Below are 15,763 nucleotides of genomic sequence, written 5' to 3'. Positions count from 1 at the left end.
GCCTCTTCAAGATACAGTCCAAAACAGTGAAAAAGAGGTTCTATCTTATTCATCATTTGTTTAAACCCATCACCTTCCATAACTTGAAAAGGCATTTCATCTAATATAATAAATAATACAACAGATTTTCTACATTTATCTTGATTAAATACATAATGACTCAATGTTTTAGAGGAACCTAGTTGAGATCCTAACAACAAAGATTGTGTCCTCTTATTAACTGGGTTTGGATTCAAGACACACCTCTTTGCATGTTTTTGTAATCCACTCGTCCCATATGAGGAGTGACAAGCAATTATTGTTAGATAATACTTGCACTTGGCTCGAAGTTCTATGTTTGTTTGGCTTAAAGTTTGTCAAAGTGATCCCAAATCATAGATTTATGTCTCTTTCCTCTTGGCTCATTTCCTCCTTCACCCTCAATGCTTGTCAAACCTTTGTCTTTTTCCTTTTCATTAACAGAGTTTGTTTCCATAGTTTTACTTTCAGTTTCACCACAATCTTCTTGAGTAGCTTGTGCATTAGACATCCTTAAAATTAAATTAAACTTCTTTTCTGCATAAATAGGAAAAAGAGCATAAATAATTTATAATTCAAATTGCACACTAATCAATTTACCTCCTAGCAGTAAAGTGGAGTACAAATATAATGCATATCAATAACTATCATCATCCATTTATTTTGAATAAAACCACACCAACTATGATATACTTATAACATTTAAATTAGCTTAGGATATTCACTTATACATTGAATAATTTTAGTCATGTAGGTGAGATTGGGAAACAGAGTATATGGAAAACTAGAGAGAGCAAATACTTGCGAGCCTGCAAGGTGAAGCTGTGACTGCTGAGATGATGATTTAGGTTTCAGTCGAGGACTTTGAGGGCTCGCTGTGCGCTGCCATTTCAATGAAGAAGCTGACTTGCCTGCAAGCCAGTAGGTGGAGAGAGTTGAAGGAGAGGGCGACGACAAAGTCTGTAGGCAAGGGCAACAGTGGGGTAAATTGTGGGCCACGGCGGAATCAAACTAAGGGTTGTCACTGCTATTTGAGCAAGTGAACTTGTACAGAGATGGCCTATCATGGTGACACAGGGAAAGTTTAGGGCAAAGGCAGAAGCCAAGAAGGAATCTGTCATAGCAACACGGGGAGAGAATTCAAAGCGAAGGCATGAAGGAATTTGTCATGGCAATGCAGGGAGAGTTCAGAGCGAAGGAATCTGACTTAAATCTGAGTGTGCTTGTGACTCATGTAAAGGGCTGGAGACTGGAGAGGGACATGGTAATTTAGGGCTTCTGGTTTTTTTTTTTTTTAAATTATGTTTGCAAATTTTTTTTAATTATTACATATCCTGGGACGGGACTAGGATGGGACGACCTCGTCCCGCGTCCCAACCCGTCCCATCCCATTCAATATCTTGTCCCATCTAAGAACTGTCCCGTCCAAAAAAAAATTTTTCTTGTCCCACCCGTCCTATCCCAATTAAATATTTGGAAATTGAAAAAAAATGAGGTTTTAAACTATTATTTTTTTTCATTTTTAAATAAGGTCTTTAACTTCAGTTTAACCCAAATCTTTTATTTTTACCATCACCTCTCGTGATTTTCTTTTCTTCTCCCTCTCTCTCCCTGTTCATAGTGTCTGTCTCTCCCACTTCTTTCTCCATCATTGTAGATCACTTGGTAAGTAAAACTACTCCTAATTATAAAACTTCCTTCATAAAAGTTATTCTATTCAATTAGATCTATCTAATGATAGTAATTTTGTATTGCTTAGAGAAAATTTTTGGATTTAGAGTTTGGAGTAAGTGTTGAGTTTTGATGAGTGTTAACCACAGTATTATAGATCCATTATAATAGATCATTTCTATTGGTTTGGATTTGTCCATTTATTGGTTTTAGTATTTAAAAATAAATTTTTAGTTAAAAAATATGTTATTCATGAGATATATTACAGTTATACCAATCAAAATTAAGTTAAATAATTTACTTGGGTTGTTTGATATATTATTAAGATTTTAATTGGTTTAGTTTTATTTATTGGGTGACTGGAGGTTTTAAAATAACTATTTTAGTTAAAACATCCATTATTTGTGGAAAAAAAATCTGATAGTTATATCATTAAAATTTTGGTTAGATTATTTATTTAGAAATATTTGGGGCATTGTTGAATTTATGATGGTTTGGTTTTAAGGTTTAAACTTCAAATGAGATTTTTACAATTTAAAATATAATAATTTCATATTTGAAATTTTTGAAAAATTTTTTTTATTAAAGTAAATAATCCGGAGGATGTAAATAAATAATTTGACTTGTTAGAAAATTTATAAGTTAGTTTTAAAATACTTAATTTTGGGTTATGAGAGTTGTGAAAATTTAAAATAAAATAAGATTAAATTAGATATTTAACTAATATATACAAGCTTAATTAATTAATTAATTAGCTTATATTAATATGTAGTTATATTAATTGTGTAGATTAATTATTGAATTATTGGTTTGAACATGATATTGACTTTGTCGTAATCTTTTTTATAGCTTTGGTGAAAGGTAACCATTTTTCATTTATTATGTATGCTTGTATGGTGTTTGTGAGTCATTTCAAGCTACATGAGATTCTTCAAATGCCATTGAACTATAATTTGAGCAATGAAATGCATTATTGTTAAAATTGTCTTGGGATACTTCATGTTATTGAAAAATAGTTATGAAATTATGAATTTAAAAAGTTGTCATGCGGGACATGAATTTATTGAGAATTGATGTTGATGATTGAAATTTAGAGATCTTGACTTTGGTAAATATGAAAGTTATTATGTTATTGGTAAATAATTATTTTATAAATCTCATAAGTATAAATAAGAGAGGGGACAGTGAATGTTGATTGATGGGAGGCATATTATAGAGAAAATAAGGGGGTGAGTTTCGTACATATTATAAAGATAATAAGGTGGTAGGATGCCAAATATACACTGGTTGATCCTTTGGCTTTTTTGTGTGTTGTAAGGCATATAACACTTCACTAGTGATCTAGAGGGGAACCCATGGTCCGGTCTTGTACTTTGTAGATTTTGGCCGGTTCATATTACTTGATCGGTCAGCTTATTGTGTTGAGCTACCAGTCACATGGGTGAGTACTAGCCCATAGGTTTAGTCAGAGAAAAAAAGGTGTGGAGAAATAAGGTAGAATTGAGAGTGAGATATTATATTCTGATATATGTGTAATCATGTGACAATTGTGAATGTTATGAATTTTGTAACTGTCCTATTTGACACCTCTCAAGCACTTACTTGTATACCTAATGAGTAGGATTATTGGTTACTGAGGTCTTTGTCTCACCCCATGGTTTAACATTTTCAGGTAATAGCTCTAGAGCAGGTCTATCAAGGAAGGCGGCAGAGGTTTAGCTATCTAGTTTATCTTGTATAACTTCCTTATTGTCATGTGATGAGTATTTACATATTGCCACATATAGCTCTTTTTACATACGCTGATTTATCTAAGACTGATTGTCTTAGTTATATTTGTTGCTAGATCGCATGCTGGTAGAAGGCTAGAGGCTTCCAGATGTCTGCTTGTGTTTGTGAGTTATTGGATTCATAATGACTTTTGAAAGTGGTTGATTACTATTGTTTTGGAAGAATTTTATTTAGGAAATATCATATTATGGGCTTAGAGTTAAATGTGACATTCTAAGCTTCGTAAACCCAATTATTATGAAATATTATTAATTATGGTTTTCATACAATTTGTTTAATAAAGCTCTTAAAATCATGATAGATATTTTCAATGATTAGTTCAAGTCTTTTCTCTCATGATTAACATTTCTGGCAAATTAAATTTCCTTTTATAACCATGGTAGCCTTTTCATAAATTATATTAAGATTATTTTCTATCATAGCTAGTATTATTAAATTTTGAGTTTAAAAAGATTAGTAACAAGCTGTTCTTACACCCACATTGTTTTTTCAAAAAATATTTAGTCTTCAATCTAATTAGATATATAACTCTTTTTTTTTTGGCCAAAGGCCATATGACCCATTATATGAACAAACTTTACATGATCCGCTTAAGGTTTTTTTTTTCCTCTAAAATATAATAAGATAGTAGCATCCGTTAAGTTAATCCCTCATCTTGAGGTTATTTGATTTAACTGACACTTAGCACCTTCTTAAATTATACTTAAGCATAAATTTGCATGTTAGACTTTTTGGTAACGTTTGGTATGAGGGGAGGGGAGGAAAAATTTTAAGGAGTTCTATTTAAAAAATTGGAGAAATGAGGTTTTAAAATTTTGATAAAGAAAAGAAGTAATATAAGTGAGTAATAAAAATAAATTAAAAGCTTTTGACCCCACTTCTTCAATTTTTTAAATTGAGCTCATTAAAATTCTTTCTCCCCTCTCCTTCCCTCTATTTCTCTTATACCAAACAGAACGGGTGTGTAAATTCCTCATCCAGAAGAAAGAATAACAAAAACAAAAGTCAGTTTTTTTTATCCAACAAACAGGCATTATTTTTAATAGAAGAGATTTTGACCGCTTAAGTACAAAGTCTCGAGTTAAGTCCATATAAAAAAATGCCTTTGGACAAGATATTTTTATTGGGTTTGGCAATACTTAAGTCTGATTGCGATAGTCATATAAAAAAAATCTTAAAATGTATTCTTAATATTGGGAATGTGCTTGCTTAATTTAAAAAAAAAAAAAAAGGGTAAAAAAGAACACCAACTTGCCTGCGAATCAGTACCTTAGTTACAGTGTTATTACTTAGAAATTAAGGTGCTTAACTCAGTAAACAAACCAAGTATTTTCAGTTACGAAAGATACCTACTCGGTTGCTTCTTAAGTTATGATCTTTCAGAAGTATTTAACTAACAACAAATTAAACGGTTGGAATTTAGGGAGAATCATCAAAAAAAAAAACAACAAATTAAACAGTTGGAATTTAGGGAGAATAAAAAAAATATATCTTTAAATTTCAAAATTTTAAATCCGGTCACTACACTTTACTAATAATTGATAATATTTAGAAAGTAAATGACTACATTTTTATAATCATTCTTAATTTGAGATTTTAAGATTTTAGAGGTATTTTTTTGAAAATTTTCCTTGAGCTTATTTTGAAAGATATGCCATTTCGCTCTTATCTCGCTCTTATCGCCCTAATTGTATTTATATTGAACCATACACATCATAAGGGTGAAATAATGGTTAACGACTCAGCCAAAAAGATTTTCAAAAAAATACAGTTAATGGGGACCCCTCTAAATGCTTGTGAAAGCATGCATTGTTCGGGTTCATGAATTACTAACCTTTCGTAGTTGTTACTTTTGCTTTGGTACTTAGTATAGATTTGTTTTTTAACTATAAGACCTAGCCCTTCTGGTTTTAAATATAAGAGATTAATAACTAATTTATAAAAATTAAAAGAATTAACTAACTTAATTGCTTATAATAAATGTGTGTTGGTCTCTCTGAAACACCTCCTCTAATCATTTGCATAGAAAATTATCCTCATTAAAAAAAAAATCCTTGGAGCATGTGCAGTACTATTTGATAAAAGAATTATAAATTTATGATACAGTACCGCTTATGATGTGTTATAAAAAAATATTTTTTTTAATTAATTTCAAAGTGCTTTAAATTAAATGAAATAATTAGAGTTGGAGGAGAAAGATTATCTCATCTTTTGAAAAAAAAAAAAACAAGAAGAAGTTAAAATATACAATTCTCTTTAAATTTACTTCAGGTTTTAGTTTAGTTCTCTAAATTTATGAAGTGTATTTTTTATCTCTATTTAACATTGCAATTAAATACAGATAAACCACACTCTCTATTAATTCTTCAATCTTTTTTTGGATAAAAAGACACTCCATTAAAAACTAAGTAAAACAATATGTAAATTTGTAGGTCTCTTTACATGATAAAATATGATAAAAATACAAGAACCCAACAAAAATGTAAGAAGAAAATAGAAAACAACCGCAAGAATATGAACTCTTGAACCAGAAAGAGAAGATCTTGGAATGACATAACTCGGGCCATGATACTGCAAGATATAAGAGCCGAACATGAGTAGAGGGTGAGGCAATCATGCGCAAAATAAGTACCAAAAACATATGCAAACTGCCTCGAACGATTAATAAGCCCGATAAACTACTAAGATGGACATCTCAGTAGTTGCTAACGAACTTAATTAGAGATCCTTGTTTTGTATCATGAGCATTTCTAGAGCTTCTTGGCAGAGTCTCCGTAAAAATCCAGTAGAAGATCAAGAGGCCCAACTAGTGGAGCACACTATTAGATGGAGAATAAATTAATTAATTCTTTAACTAAATCATTTTTGTAAGAAAAAATTACAATGAAGTCCCAAGAAAAAAAATGATTACCAATAAATTCCAATAACAAGTGAGCAATTGATAAGCAGTTATGATTTACTATCCTGAATCTTGTCATTAAAGGCTACTTTGTTATCATTAAAACTTTTAACAATTATATTCCTTATTTTGAACTTTATAACAACTATCCCTCTTTGTAAATGCTTAGATTTTTAATATTTTAATATTTTTAGTATTTTATCATATAACTAATTATTTAAAATTTGAAATTTTAAAAGGAAAAAATTGGTTAAATTTGGGAATGGGACCTGCAATAAATGTAAAAGTATGAACCTTTCAAGCAATAGTAAGTGTGATAGGAAAAAGGTCATATTACCCTAATAGATGCTAATTGCATATGACGGATCCTCACTTGTATATGACGGATGTCTACTTGCATTAATGTTTAATGGATACTCACTTGCATATGATAGATATTTGTTTATCACATAATATAAATGCTCATTTACATATAACAAATGTTCACTTACATATAATAGATTATCATTTGCATATGATAGATCTCTACTTGCATATGAGTTTGTTGTGTAATATAGATGTTGATTTGCATATAACGAATGCTTACTTGTATAAGATGAATCCCTACCTACATATGAGTTTATTGTGTAACATAGATGCTCATTTGCATATGACAAAAGATTACTTGCATATAACGGATCCTTATTTACATATGAGTTTATTGCATAATACAAATTTCTATTTTCATGTAGATGCTTATTGCATGTTAGTGCTTAATACGAATGCTAACTTGTTGATGAATGGTATGTAACACCATATGTCATCAAAATCATGGTTGTAATTAGCTTTGACATGAAAATGAAATGGAAAAACCGCTAAAAAAAAGACTGTAAAGATTGCCAAATTGTAAATAAGGTATGTTATAAAAATATTTTATCCTTTGCAATTCAATTATTGTCAAAACCTATATAAGTTTGTAATGGGTCCCAATTTGTGATTTTGCAATTTTCAATAATTTTTTTTGCAATTTTTTGCAAATAAATATGTTGTTGGCCTACATTTATATGAATATTTTTTTTTATTTTCTAGGTTTAAATTGCATTTTTGTTCCTTGAATATTTTAGGTGGAGTCATTGACACCCTTAAAAATTGATGAGTAATTGACTTCTTCTGATAGCAATCCTCTGTACCAATTTTTGTAATCTTTTTATCGCTATTTAATGTTGATGTGGAAACGTAGAAATTTTTTTTGAGGGAGTATTTAATATGGATAAAGTAGAATTTTTTAAAAATTTTTAGGCAAAATTAAAATAGAATTGCTGAAGATGACACTAAGGGCCTGTTTGGTTTGAGGGGAGGGTAGGGGAGGGGAGGGGAGGTTTCATCCTCGCCTTGTTTGGTTTGATTAAAAAGGAAGGAATGGGAGAATATTTAATGATCCCTTGTTTGGTTCAAGGAGGGGAGGGGAGGGATAGTAATAATCAATTTACCATTTTACCCTTACATATTAGTTTATATTTTTTATTGATATATTTTATAAATTAATTTACATCTTAATTCAAATCATATAATTTAATAAAAATTCAGTCTTATCATATTAATATGTGTATTAAAAAATTGGTACAGTAATTTTTTATTCTAATTAATATAATAATATATTTAAAATAATCAAATTAATAAATTTTCTATGCTCTAAGAAAAATGAAATTTTATTCTCTTTAGGCTATCTTTTTTTCCAGCTTTAAAATATATTTAATAAATAATATATTTATAAAAAAATTAATTTTATAATATTATAATTTTTTATTTAAATAATTTTTTTATTTTTAAATAATTTTTTATAATATATTTTTAATTATAATAATGTATATATTTTTTATTTTTTTACTTAGGATAATATATTTTTATTTGAAATAAATATTATAATAATATATTTTATGGGTAGAAGTAGAATATTAAAAAAACTATAAGGGCATAATAGTCAAAAAATTTGGCTCCCCTCCAAAAACCCCCAATTTGGAGGGGAGCCAAAATGGGGGAAGGGAGGGGAGGGGAGGGGACATTTTAGCTCCCCTCCCCTCCAAAATTTTTAACCAAATGAGGGGAGGGACTCATTTCCCCTCCCCTCCCCTCCAAACAAACTGGAAATAACATACTAGCCTATAATATTTCAAAATGTGTATAATGTTTCAAGGAAAAATTATTTTACATGTATCATATACTTTTTCTTAATTTTTAATGATGCTGATATCTTTTTTAACTTAATTAAATATTTGATTTTCCTCTATTAATTTGAAAAAGTATAAGTACTTGTAAAATAATTTTTCCAAGTTTTAACCATCAACAATACGTCCAACGGTTTGCTTGCGGGTCGCAAGTGACAACAATATTGCACTATTTTTCAAAATATTGTGCTCTTCTAATTCTATTTACATGACAGAGAGATAAAAATTTTTCTAATTTTATTTATAAATCACCTTATTAAATTTTTAATATGAATGTACTATTTGTCCTACAGGTATTATAGTGTAGATATTTAATTTTTTCCCCCCTAAAAAGTGTTTATATTAAATAAGGATAAGGTTGAAAAGTTGTTGTACAAATTTGTAACAAAATACCTTATTTGCAATTTTTACAGTCTTTTTGTGATTTTTCCTAGTATATTATAATATTTCACCTCTTTTGTTAAAAAAAATAAAAAATAAAAGTACTATAGAAGACGAGTAAATTTCCTCCCAAATTATACTCTCGCGTCTAGGCTCCATGCCCGTACCTTACCGACGAAAACGACGTTGTTGTTTGATTGCTCTGTTCATAAACAACCAATTTCCTAAAGTCTCATGTTTTTGGTCTATCCCTTCCCGGGCACTGGAGAATTCTGCAGCCACGTTATCACTCTCTCTCTCTCGTTCCTCTGCTTCTTTTTCTGGATAAAAGAGGAAAAAAACCAGCGACGATTTCAGACTCCAACGTTATCATTGACAACTCTTTCCACAATTCGGATAACGTGAGAGGGGGAAAAAAATCAGAGATTTGGAAGAATCTCCATAAGCTTATTATTATTATCATTACACAGATGAATGCCTTTTGGGTTTCGTTGAAGGAGAATGTTAAGTGTGGAAATAAGCTCACTGATGTGGTGATAAGGCAGCAACCTGCCGTGAGAAGTGGAAAAGAAAACAGAAATATGAACAACAGAGATAATAATGATGATGGCCATTCAAATCCTTTGGCATCTCAGGCTAGTCTTGTAGCTACCACACCAAGCATGGATCCACCAAAGCTTCATGGTAAGTTCTTTGCCTTCAAATATCAGAATTCAGAAAATACTGTTATGCGTATATGGGTTGATATATTTGAAGAAGCAAAATGGAATTTTACTGATATCTTTATATCATCTTAACTAGTTTCTTCGTGGTAAATTATTTGCCTATATTCTCCTATTATATTATACTCCAACTTCTATATCAGAGTTCAGGAGTTCATTCATGCATATATATGACTTGATATCTGCAGTTCATCTTTAAAGAAATATAATTGGGTTTTACTGATATATCTGTATGATTTAACTATTTTCTTCATGGTAAATTGGTTGTTCAATTTCTTCTACCTGCAGAAACCGACAGTATGTTTAAAGCCTTCTCAGAATTTTCATTATGCTTCAGCTTTTTAATACAATTTACCAGGCTGCCAGCAAAGAGACCAGTTCATTCTATTCGAAACTCTTTTCTTCTTATTTCTTCCAATATTCATTTCATGAAAAGACGTTCTTGGAAGAGGGCTGCACAAAAACTCACTTGTCCCAAAACACCCTGATTTGCCTCATCCATTATGGGCTGGGCTGGGCTGGACCAGGCTGACAAAGAAACTGAGACCAACTTTCAAAAAATGATTTGGGCCACAAGACACCAAATTTTGCTCGGTCACAGAATTTTCCTGCTTGATCCTTGCACTGCTAGTGAATTTCCCTAAGGTTTTCCCAAGTAATCTCTGACGCAATAGACTCCCTCAAACATTAAAGTATTACTTCCTAAAAAAGAAAAGCATTGTTTTGATATTGCTTTAGTACTCAAGAGTTTGGTTCCGTTTCATGCCTATAAAATATTTTCCCCATGAAAAGATTTAGTATCATATATCTTCTCACAGCATGAAATTCTAGTAAAACTAAGCTTCCTAACAGCGAAACGATTTAAGAAAAATGTCCAGGAGAGTCAATTGGTAGTGAAGCCATCACTAAAGAACCAAAACGGGATTTAATATTCCATGTCATAGAGACAGAAAGCCAGCTAGTCTAGTTGATTCATATTTAAAACTGCTCTCTTCATTAGTCTAGTTTATTCATATTTAAAACTGCGCTCTTCATTTCCTTTCCATGTGTAAATTATCTAACTCCCTCCTTGTCCCTATGAATCTTTGGCAGAACTCAGTATAGGAGACCCATCAAGGAAAATTGTTGAGATGATATTTCACAAAGCTTGGATGAACACCTCAACTCCACAGAAAAAGGTCAGAACAGTTTTCAAGGTGAGCATTTCACCGGAAATGCTTGAGAGATTTGAGAACTACAGAGAAGTGGTTAAGAAAAAAGCCTGTGAGCAAAATCCAAGGCATCCCAGAAGCATTGTTGATGGGAATGAACTTCTGAGATTCTATGGCACCACAATGAGGTGTTTCCAAGGAAAATCCGTGCAGAAAGTTAAATATCTCTGCAATGATCCATCTTGTAGTGTTTGCCAAACAATTCAGTTCAACTTTGACACAGAATTCTCCAGAATGTCCTCTGCAAGAGCGAAGACTGAGAGAAGTGCTGTAATAGTTTGCAGGATCATTGCTGGAACTTCGGTACACGAAGTTAATGGTCAAATTGAAGGGTCTTGTTCAAATGGGGTAGGGAAAATGCAATTTAGTTTGGACAAGTTTGTTGATAGAAATCCCAGTGCTATACTTCCATGTTTTGTTTTAGTTTTTGATTGACATGTACTGTAGGCTTAAAATGACCACTACTATTATAGGTTAAATTACTTACTATTCTAGTTTCAAAGCTTGTAATTGAGCCTCTGTCACTTGAAATACGAATATCTTCTTTGATTTGATCCTTGCTAATTATACATCAATATGTTCTAATGTTATCCCATCCACTTTATTTAGCCCTTTAGCATTAAATATAATAGAGGTAAGTGATTTCATTTCATCTTCTACCATTACCCTTTTATAGACGGCATACATATTTTATCCGAAGTATTAAAATGAGACACAAAATTTTCCATGTCAATAGAATTTAATAGAACATATAAAGCTTATTAACGTTATAAGAAAACATAGCCTCCTGAAATTCTGGACGAACACCCAGCTTGTTACTGTTACTTCTTGTATTTCTGAAACAAGATCTTTGATGCTATGAATCTAATCTGAGTCTCAAAGACAAGGATGAAATATAACCTAAGGACCAAAACTATGAGACTGAAATAATGAAAACGACTGATCTGACATGGGATAGTCACCTCCAAGCACAAGATGAAACAAGAGGCTGATTCATCCAACCAAGGTATAGGGCACCATCTTTCTCTTGTAGAGTGTAGTTTCTGGAATAATCCTTCAGAAGATTCTTGATGGTAAAATTAATGAATGAGCTCAATGGATATGGACTAAACCCTGCCATTCTGAAACGTGAGTTCCAAGTTTCCAAAGTCTCATGCCGTTCCACTCTGTCTTCCCCTTCACATGCTATCAAGTTCACGATCTCTCGAGCCAAACAATGCTGTTCCACATTGATCCTGTCCCTGTCATCCCTCGGCATGACATCATCAATCGATTCAAAAACGGTCAAGTAGTAGTTAAGTGTCTGAACAAAACGTGGGAAGAAGGGAACATGATTGGTTTCATTTTCTGGCTCAACAAGGGTCACCACCTTGGGACTCAAGGAATTGACTGATCTCAACAAACGCTCTATTGTCTGATCTTGAAGATGATGCAGCATCATGAAGAAGTTCACAGCAATGGCTTCACCGGGTAAAATCTCGGAGTGTTGGAAATGAACATCCGATGCAGAAACTTCCACAGCAAGGAACTGAAATGGAACATTACATGCTTGTGCAAGTGCTGATAACCTTTTCCCCACAATCTCAAGCCCTCCTCCTCTGGAAAAAGCCGAAGTGGAGTCATCAACAGCGGTTATTCTAATCTCCGGTGGCCCTCCTGGCCGGCACGCGAGAGCTCGGATGAGACTCACCCACTGGATGCCTTGGTTTATCTGAAAATCAATTATATGAACCTTATTTTCATGCTTCATGGCTTCAGCAATTGCCCCATTTGCTGATAAATACCCAAATTTGAAGTATGGGCAGATTTCATATAATTTATTCATATAGGAGAGGAGTTCAGAAGCAGTAGGCTCTTTGCATTTTAAGGATTTGCATATTTTGCTTCCTGAAGAGGACAGTCTAGCCACAAGAGCCTCTAACACATATGCTCCTAAACGTTGTAGAGGATTTCCAGAAATGGACACCATTTCTCGCAGCTTGGATATCAGCCATTCGCTCGTCTCCATATCACTCTCCGCCATTGCATATGCACAAGCACAAAGCATCTCTTTCAAGTCTCCTCTAGATATCATCTCCATTGTCTTATTCCACTTCTCTGCTTCATACATGACTGCATCAACATCACATGTGACTGAAATTTCTGCATCAGGTCCCAGCATCGCGGTCTCCAGCTCGCGCAGCTTGTAGCTAAGGTCATCGAGGTCTTGTGTCAGCGTTAAGAAGGATTCAAGAGAATTTTGTGGCTTTAATACTGGGCTTCCATTAGCTGATGGATTACTGTTATTTGTTGAGCAAGATTCTATGGCTTGAACTAAGGAAGAGTCATATGATTCCAGAGTTTGCACAGAGCCAAAGCAAATCTCATGTTTCTGAGATACCTGCATTGTAAATTAACCACTTCTTTCACTATCCTCAGTAAATTTTAGTTTAATCTGAATTTGCGCCCTGATCTGCACAAAGGGAAAGTAAATTTTTTAGGCTGAAGATGAATGTAATGTATTGCTCGCATGAAGCTTGGAAACTATGATTTCAAATATGCTAGACTGAGCTTGTTGTTCGGATGATAGAGAAATACAGAATGTGAAAAACAAAAGTACGGAATATACACCACACAAATGGTAATGCATATTCAGAATCTACATATGCAGAAATTGAGAGTTCCTTTTTCATTTTACTCACCAAAGCATGTTTAACAGTAAATTTGAAACTTCAAAGTTTATCAATATGGTCTTTGACAAGGCAACACAAATTAATATAAAATTTATAATGAGTTACGCAAGTTATGCAATTTATAGGTTATAAACAACATAGGTCTCTTATTCCGTACAGTACATAAGAAAATATGCATAGTTCTTGGAGAAATGACATGAGGACTAATATTAAATTGATAACATTTAAGGACCTTAAAATTAAAATAATTAAAACTAGAATTTGTAATTATCAAATTTACTACTGGTTCTTTTCCAAATTGGGTCCTATATCATATGTATTTCTAATTTTCTATATAAATATATCATATATAAATTTTTTTGTTTGAGAAATAAAACTGATGATTATCATTATGAATTAATTTTATCAATTCATGACTAATTTTGAAAGAAGTCATTTTGAAGTGATCTAGACAAGATTAATTGGTTTAAATATTGCTTATAATGTAGAAAATTTTGTTAATGAAAATAAATAGTATGAAACCTGTCATAATCCTTGGAAGTAGTTTGGGGCCTTATCCCCTAAATGTCATAAGCCTCTTATAAATAAAGCAACAAACACCAATCTGAAGTATCCAAATCAAAATTAGATTATTCAAATGTAATTTAACTTTATTTTTATATTTTTAATAACTTATAATTTTATTACATATATACTACCTCTGGTCCTTAATATTAAAGCTAGCTGACTAATTTGAATATATTAAAAAATTAGTTAAATTAGTTATTTGTAATAAATAGGTGTTATTTTTTTCTAAAATACTCTTGCTAATCATGTGTATTAGCTAAAATTATCATTTAATAAAAAATTTAATATGTACAATTATTATAAAAACTACCTTAAAAAATAGATAAATATAAAAGATAAAATGGATTAGAGTCTTATATTTAGTCAAATTAGTTTTTATATTAAAGATCAGAGGTAATATAAAATTTAAAACAAAGATGGTACTATTTAACGATCATTCTATGAAAAAACAATATATTTCTTACTTCAAAATTATCAATAAAAAAATTTAAATTGGAACATTTATAGTTTATACCATTAGTCCTACATGACTTACAGACATAATATCACATTCGGTTCGTAATATAAGAGTTAGATAATTAATTTGGTGATATTAATGAAATTAATTAATTTAGTTATTTATTATAAATATATGTCGATCACTTTAAACTATTTTTTTTATCATGTGCATCAGATATTTAGAATTATTCTTAGTAAGAACCCTTGCGATCAATACGAATATTTTGAAAAAAAAAAAAAAGATATGTGAATGAAGGCCTTATATTTAAAATCAGGTCTAATACCAACTTTTATATATTAAGCAGCCTAGGTAGATTAACATAAGAGGATCTGGTGAAAAATTTTAAAAATGTAAAGCTTTAGTCTGAAAAGAATTTGAAAGGAAACCCAAAAAAAAAAAAAAATGGTTTACCAACCAAACGACTCTCTCACATCCCAGGATAATGCTTTGCTCAACAATGAAAAACAGAGATTTCTGAAACAGCCATTGCAACCGCAAACACGAAGCTATCTAAAATTTATCGAAGCGCACAGAAGAAACATGGGGACAAAGAGATTCTGATCAAACATATACAACCCAGAAACTTGATAAATCACTGCCACGAAACGAATGAAACCAACAAGGGCAGTTCAACAACATCAGAGAGAGACTCGTACCTTAAAAAACACAACACCAGCGTGGAATTCTGAGCTCAACCTCGTAAGAATTCGACGATTTAGGTTACATTTTCTGGTTTGCTTTTTTCGAGGTTGAATGAGGAAGGACACGACGCATCGTTTGTTGAAAGCTTCATCCCCTCTCTGAAATGTATTTCCGATTTGTTAATTTATAGAAAGTCTCGCTCTAATGAAATTACCTTTCTGCCACTCACATTTCACTCACGTTTCTCACCATCGGTTGAAAGTTGAAACTTGAAACCGATGTTCCTTTCATCCCTTTCTTTTAAAATTTAATTAAGAAAAATTAATTATTTAGTCATGCGGTTTTGATTTGATTATTACCTCCGGTTCTAATTATAAAACTTTATTTATAGTCTAAAAATAAAATTTTATAAAGAGGAGCAAAAGTAGTACAATTTAATCTCTAAAATTTATTAGTGTTAGTGTTTCAGTTTTTATAAAAGTATGT

The 15,763-nt window shown here is 31.6% G+C and overlaps 2 protein-coding genes across 3 annotated transcripts; one reads left to right on the top strand and one right to left on the bottom strand.

The window, feature by feature from the left end:
• The first annotated feature begins 9,245 nt into the window (after positions 1-9,245).
• LOC114717486 (uncharacterized) lies at positions 9,246-11,544 on the top strand. 2 transcript variants are annotated; one of them, XM_028902625.1, is made up of 3 exons: positions 9,246-9,648; positions 9,975-9,983; positions 10,779-11,544. In XM_028902625.1, exons 1-3 carry the CDS (start codon positions 9,435-9,437, stop codon positions 11,330-11,332), a joined length of 777 nt encoding a protein of 258 aa, XP_028758458.1. In that variant the 5' UTR covers positions 9,246-9,434; the 3' UTR covers positions 11,333-11,544. The 2 variants fall into 2 exon arrangements, with proteins under 2 accessions (XP_028758458.1, XP_028758459.1); XM_028902626.1 differs by lacking the exon at positions 9,975-9,983 and having other exon boundaries at positions 10,779-11,461.
• Positions 11,545-11,617: 73 nt separating this feature from the next.
• On the bottom strand, positions 11,618-15,375 carry LOC114717485 (scarecrow-like transcription factor PAT1). The gene is made up of 2 exons (XM_028902624.1): positions 15,292-15,375; positions 11,618-13,349 (listed from the first exon to the last, which is right to left on the bottom strand). The coding sequence occupies exon 2, from the start codon at positions 13,281-13,283 to the stop codon at positions 11,856-11,858; it is 1,428 nt and encodes a 475-aa protein (XP_028758457.1). The 5' UTR covers positions 13,284-13,349; positions 15,292-15,375; the 3' UTR covers positions 11,618-11,855.
• Between the last annotated feature and the right edge of the window lie 388 nt (positions 15,376-15,763).

The sequence above is a fragment of the Neltuma alba genome, unplaced genomic scaffold, assembly GCF_004799145.2.
Source record: "Neltuma alba isolate B1F8T4 unplaced genomic scaffold, ASM479914v2 tig00011739_pilon, whole genome shotgun sequence".
NCBI classification, from domain to species: domain Eukaryota; kingdom Viridiplantae; phylum Streptophyta; class Magnoliopsida; order Fabales; family Fabaceae; genus Neltuma; species Neltuma alba.
The sequence above is the reverse complement of the archived record's forward strand: the minus strand, read 5'-3'. Positions and strand labels throughout refer to the sequence as shown.

Coding starts and splice junctions, on each gene's coding strand:
- LOC114717485 (XM_028902624.1), bottom strand. CDS start 13,283: ATGCAGGTATCTCAGAAACATGAGATTTGCTTTGGCTCTGTGCAAACT.
- LOC114717486 (XM_028902625.1), top strand. CDS start 9,435: ATGAATGCCTTTTGGGTTTCGTTGAAGGAGAATGTTAAGTGTGGAAAT.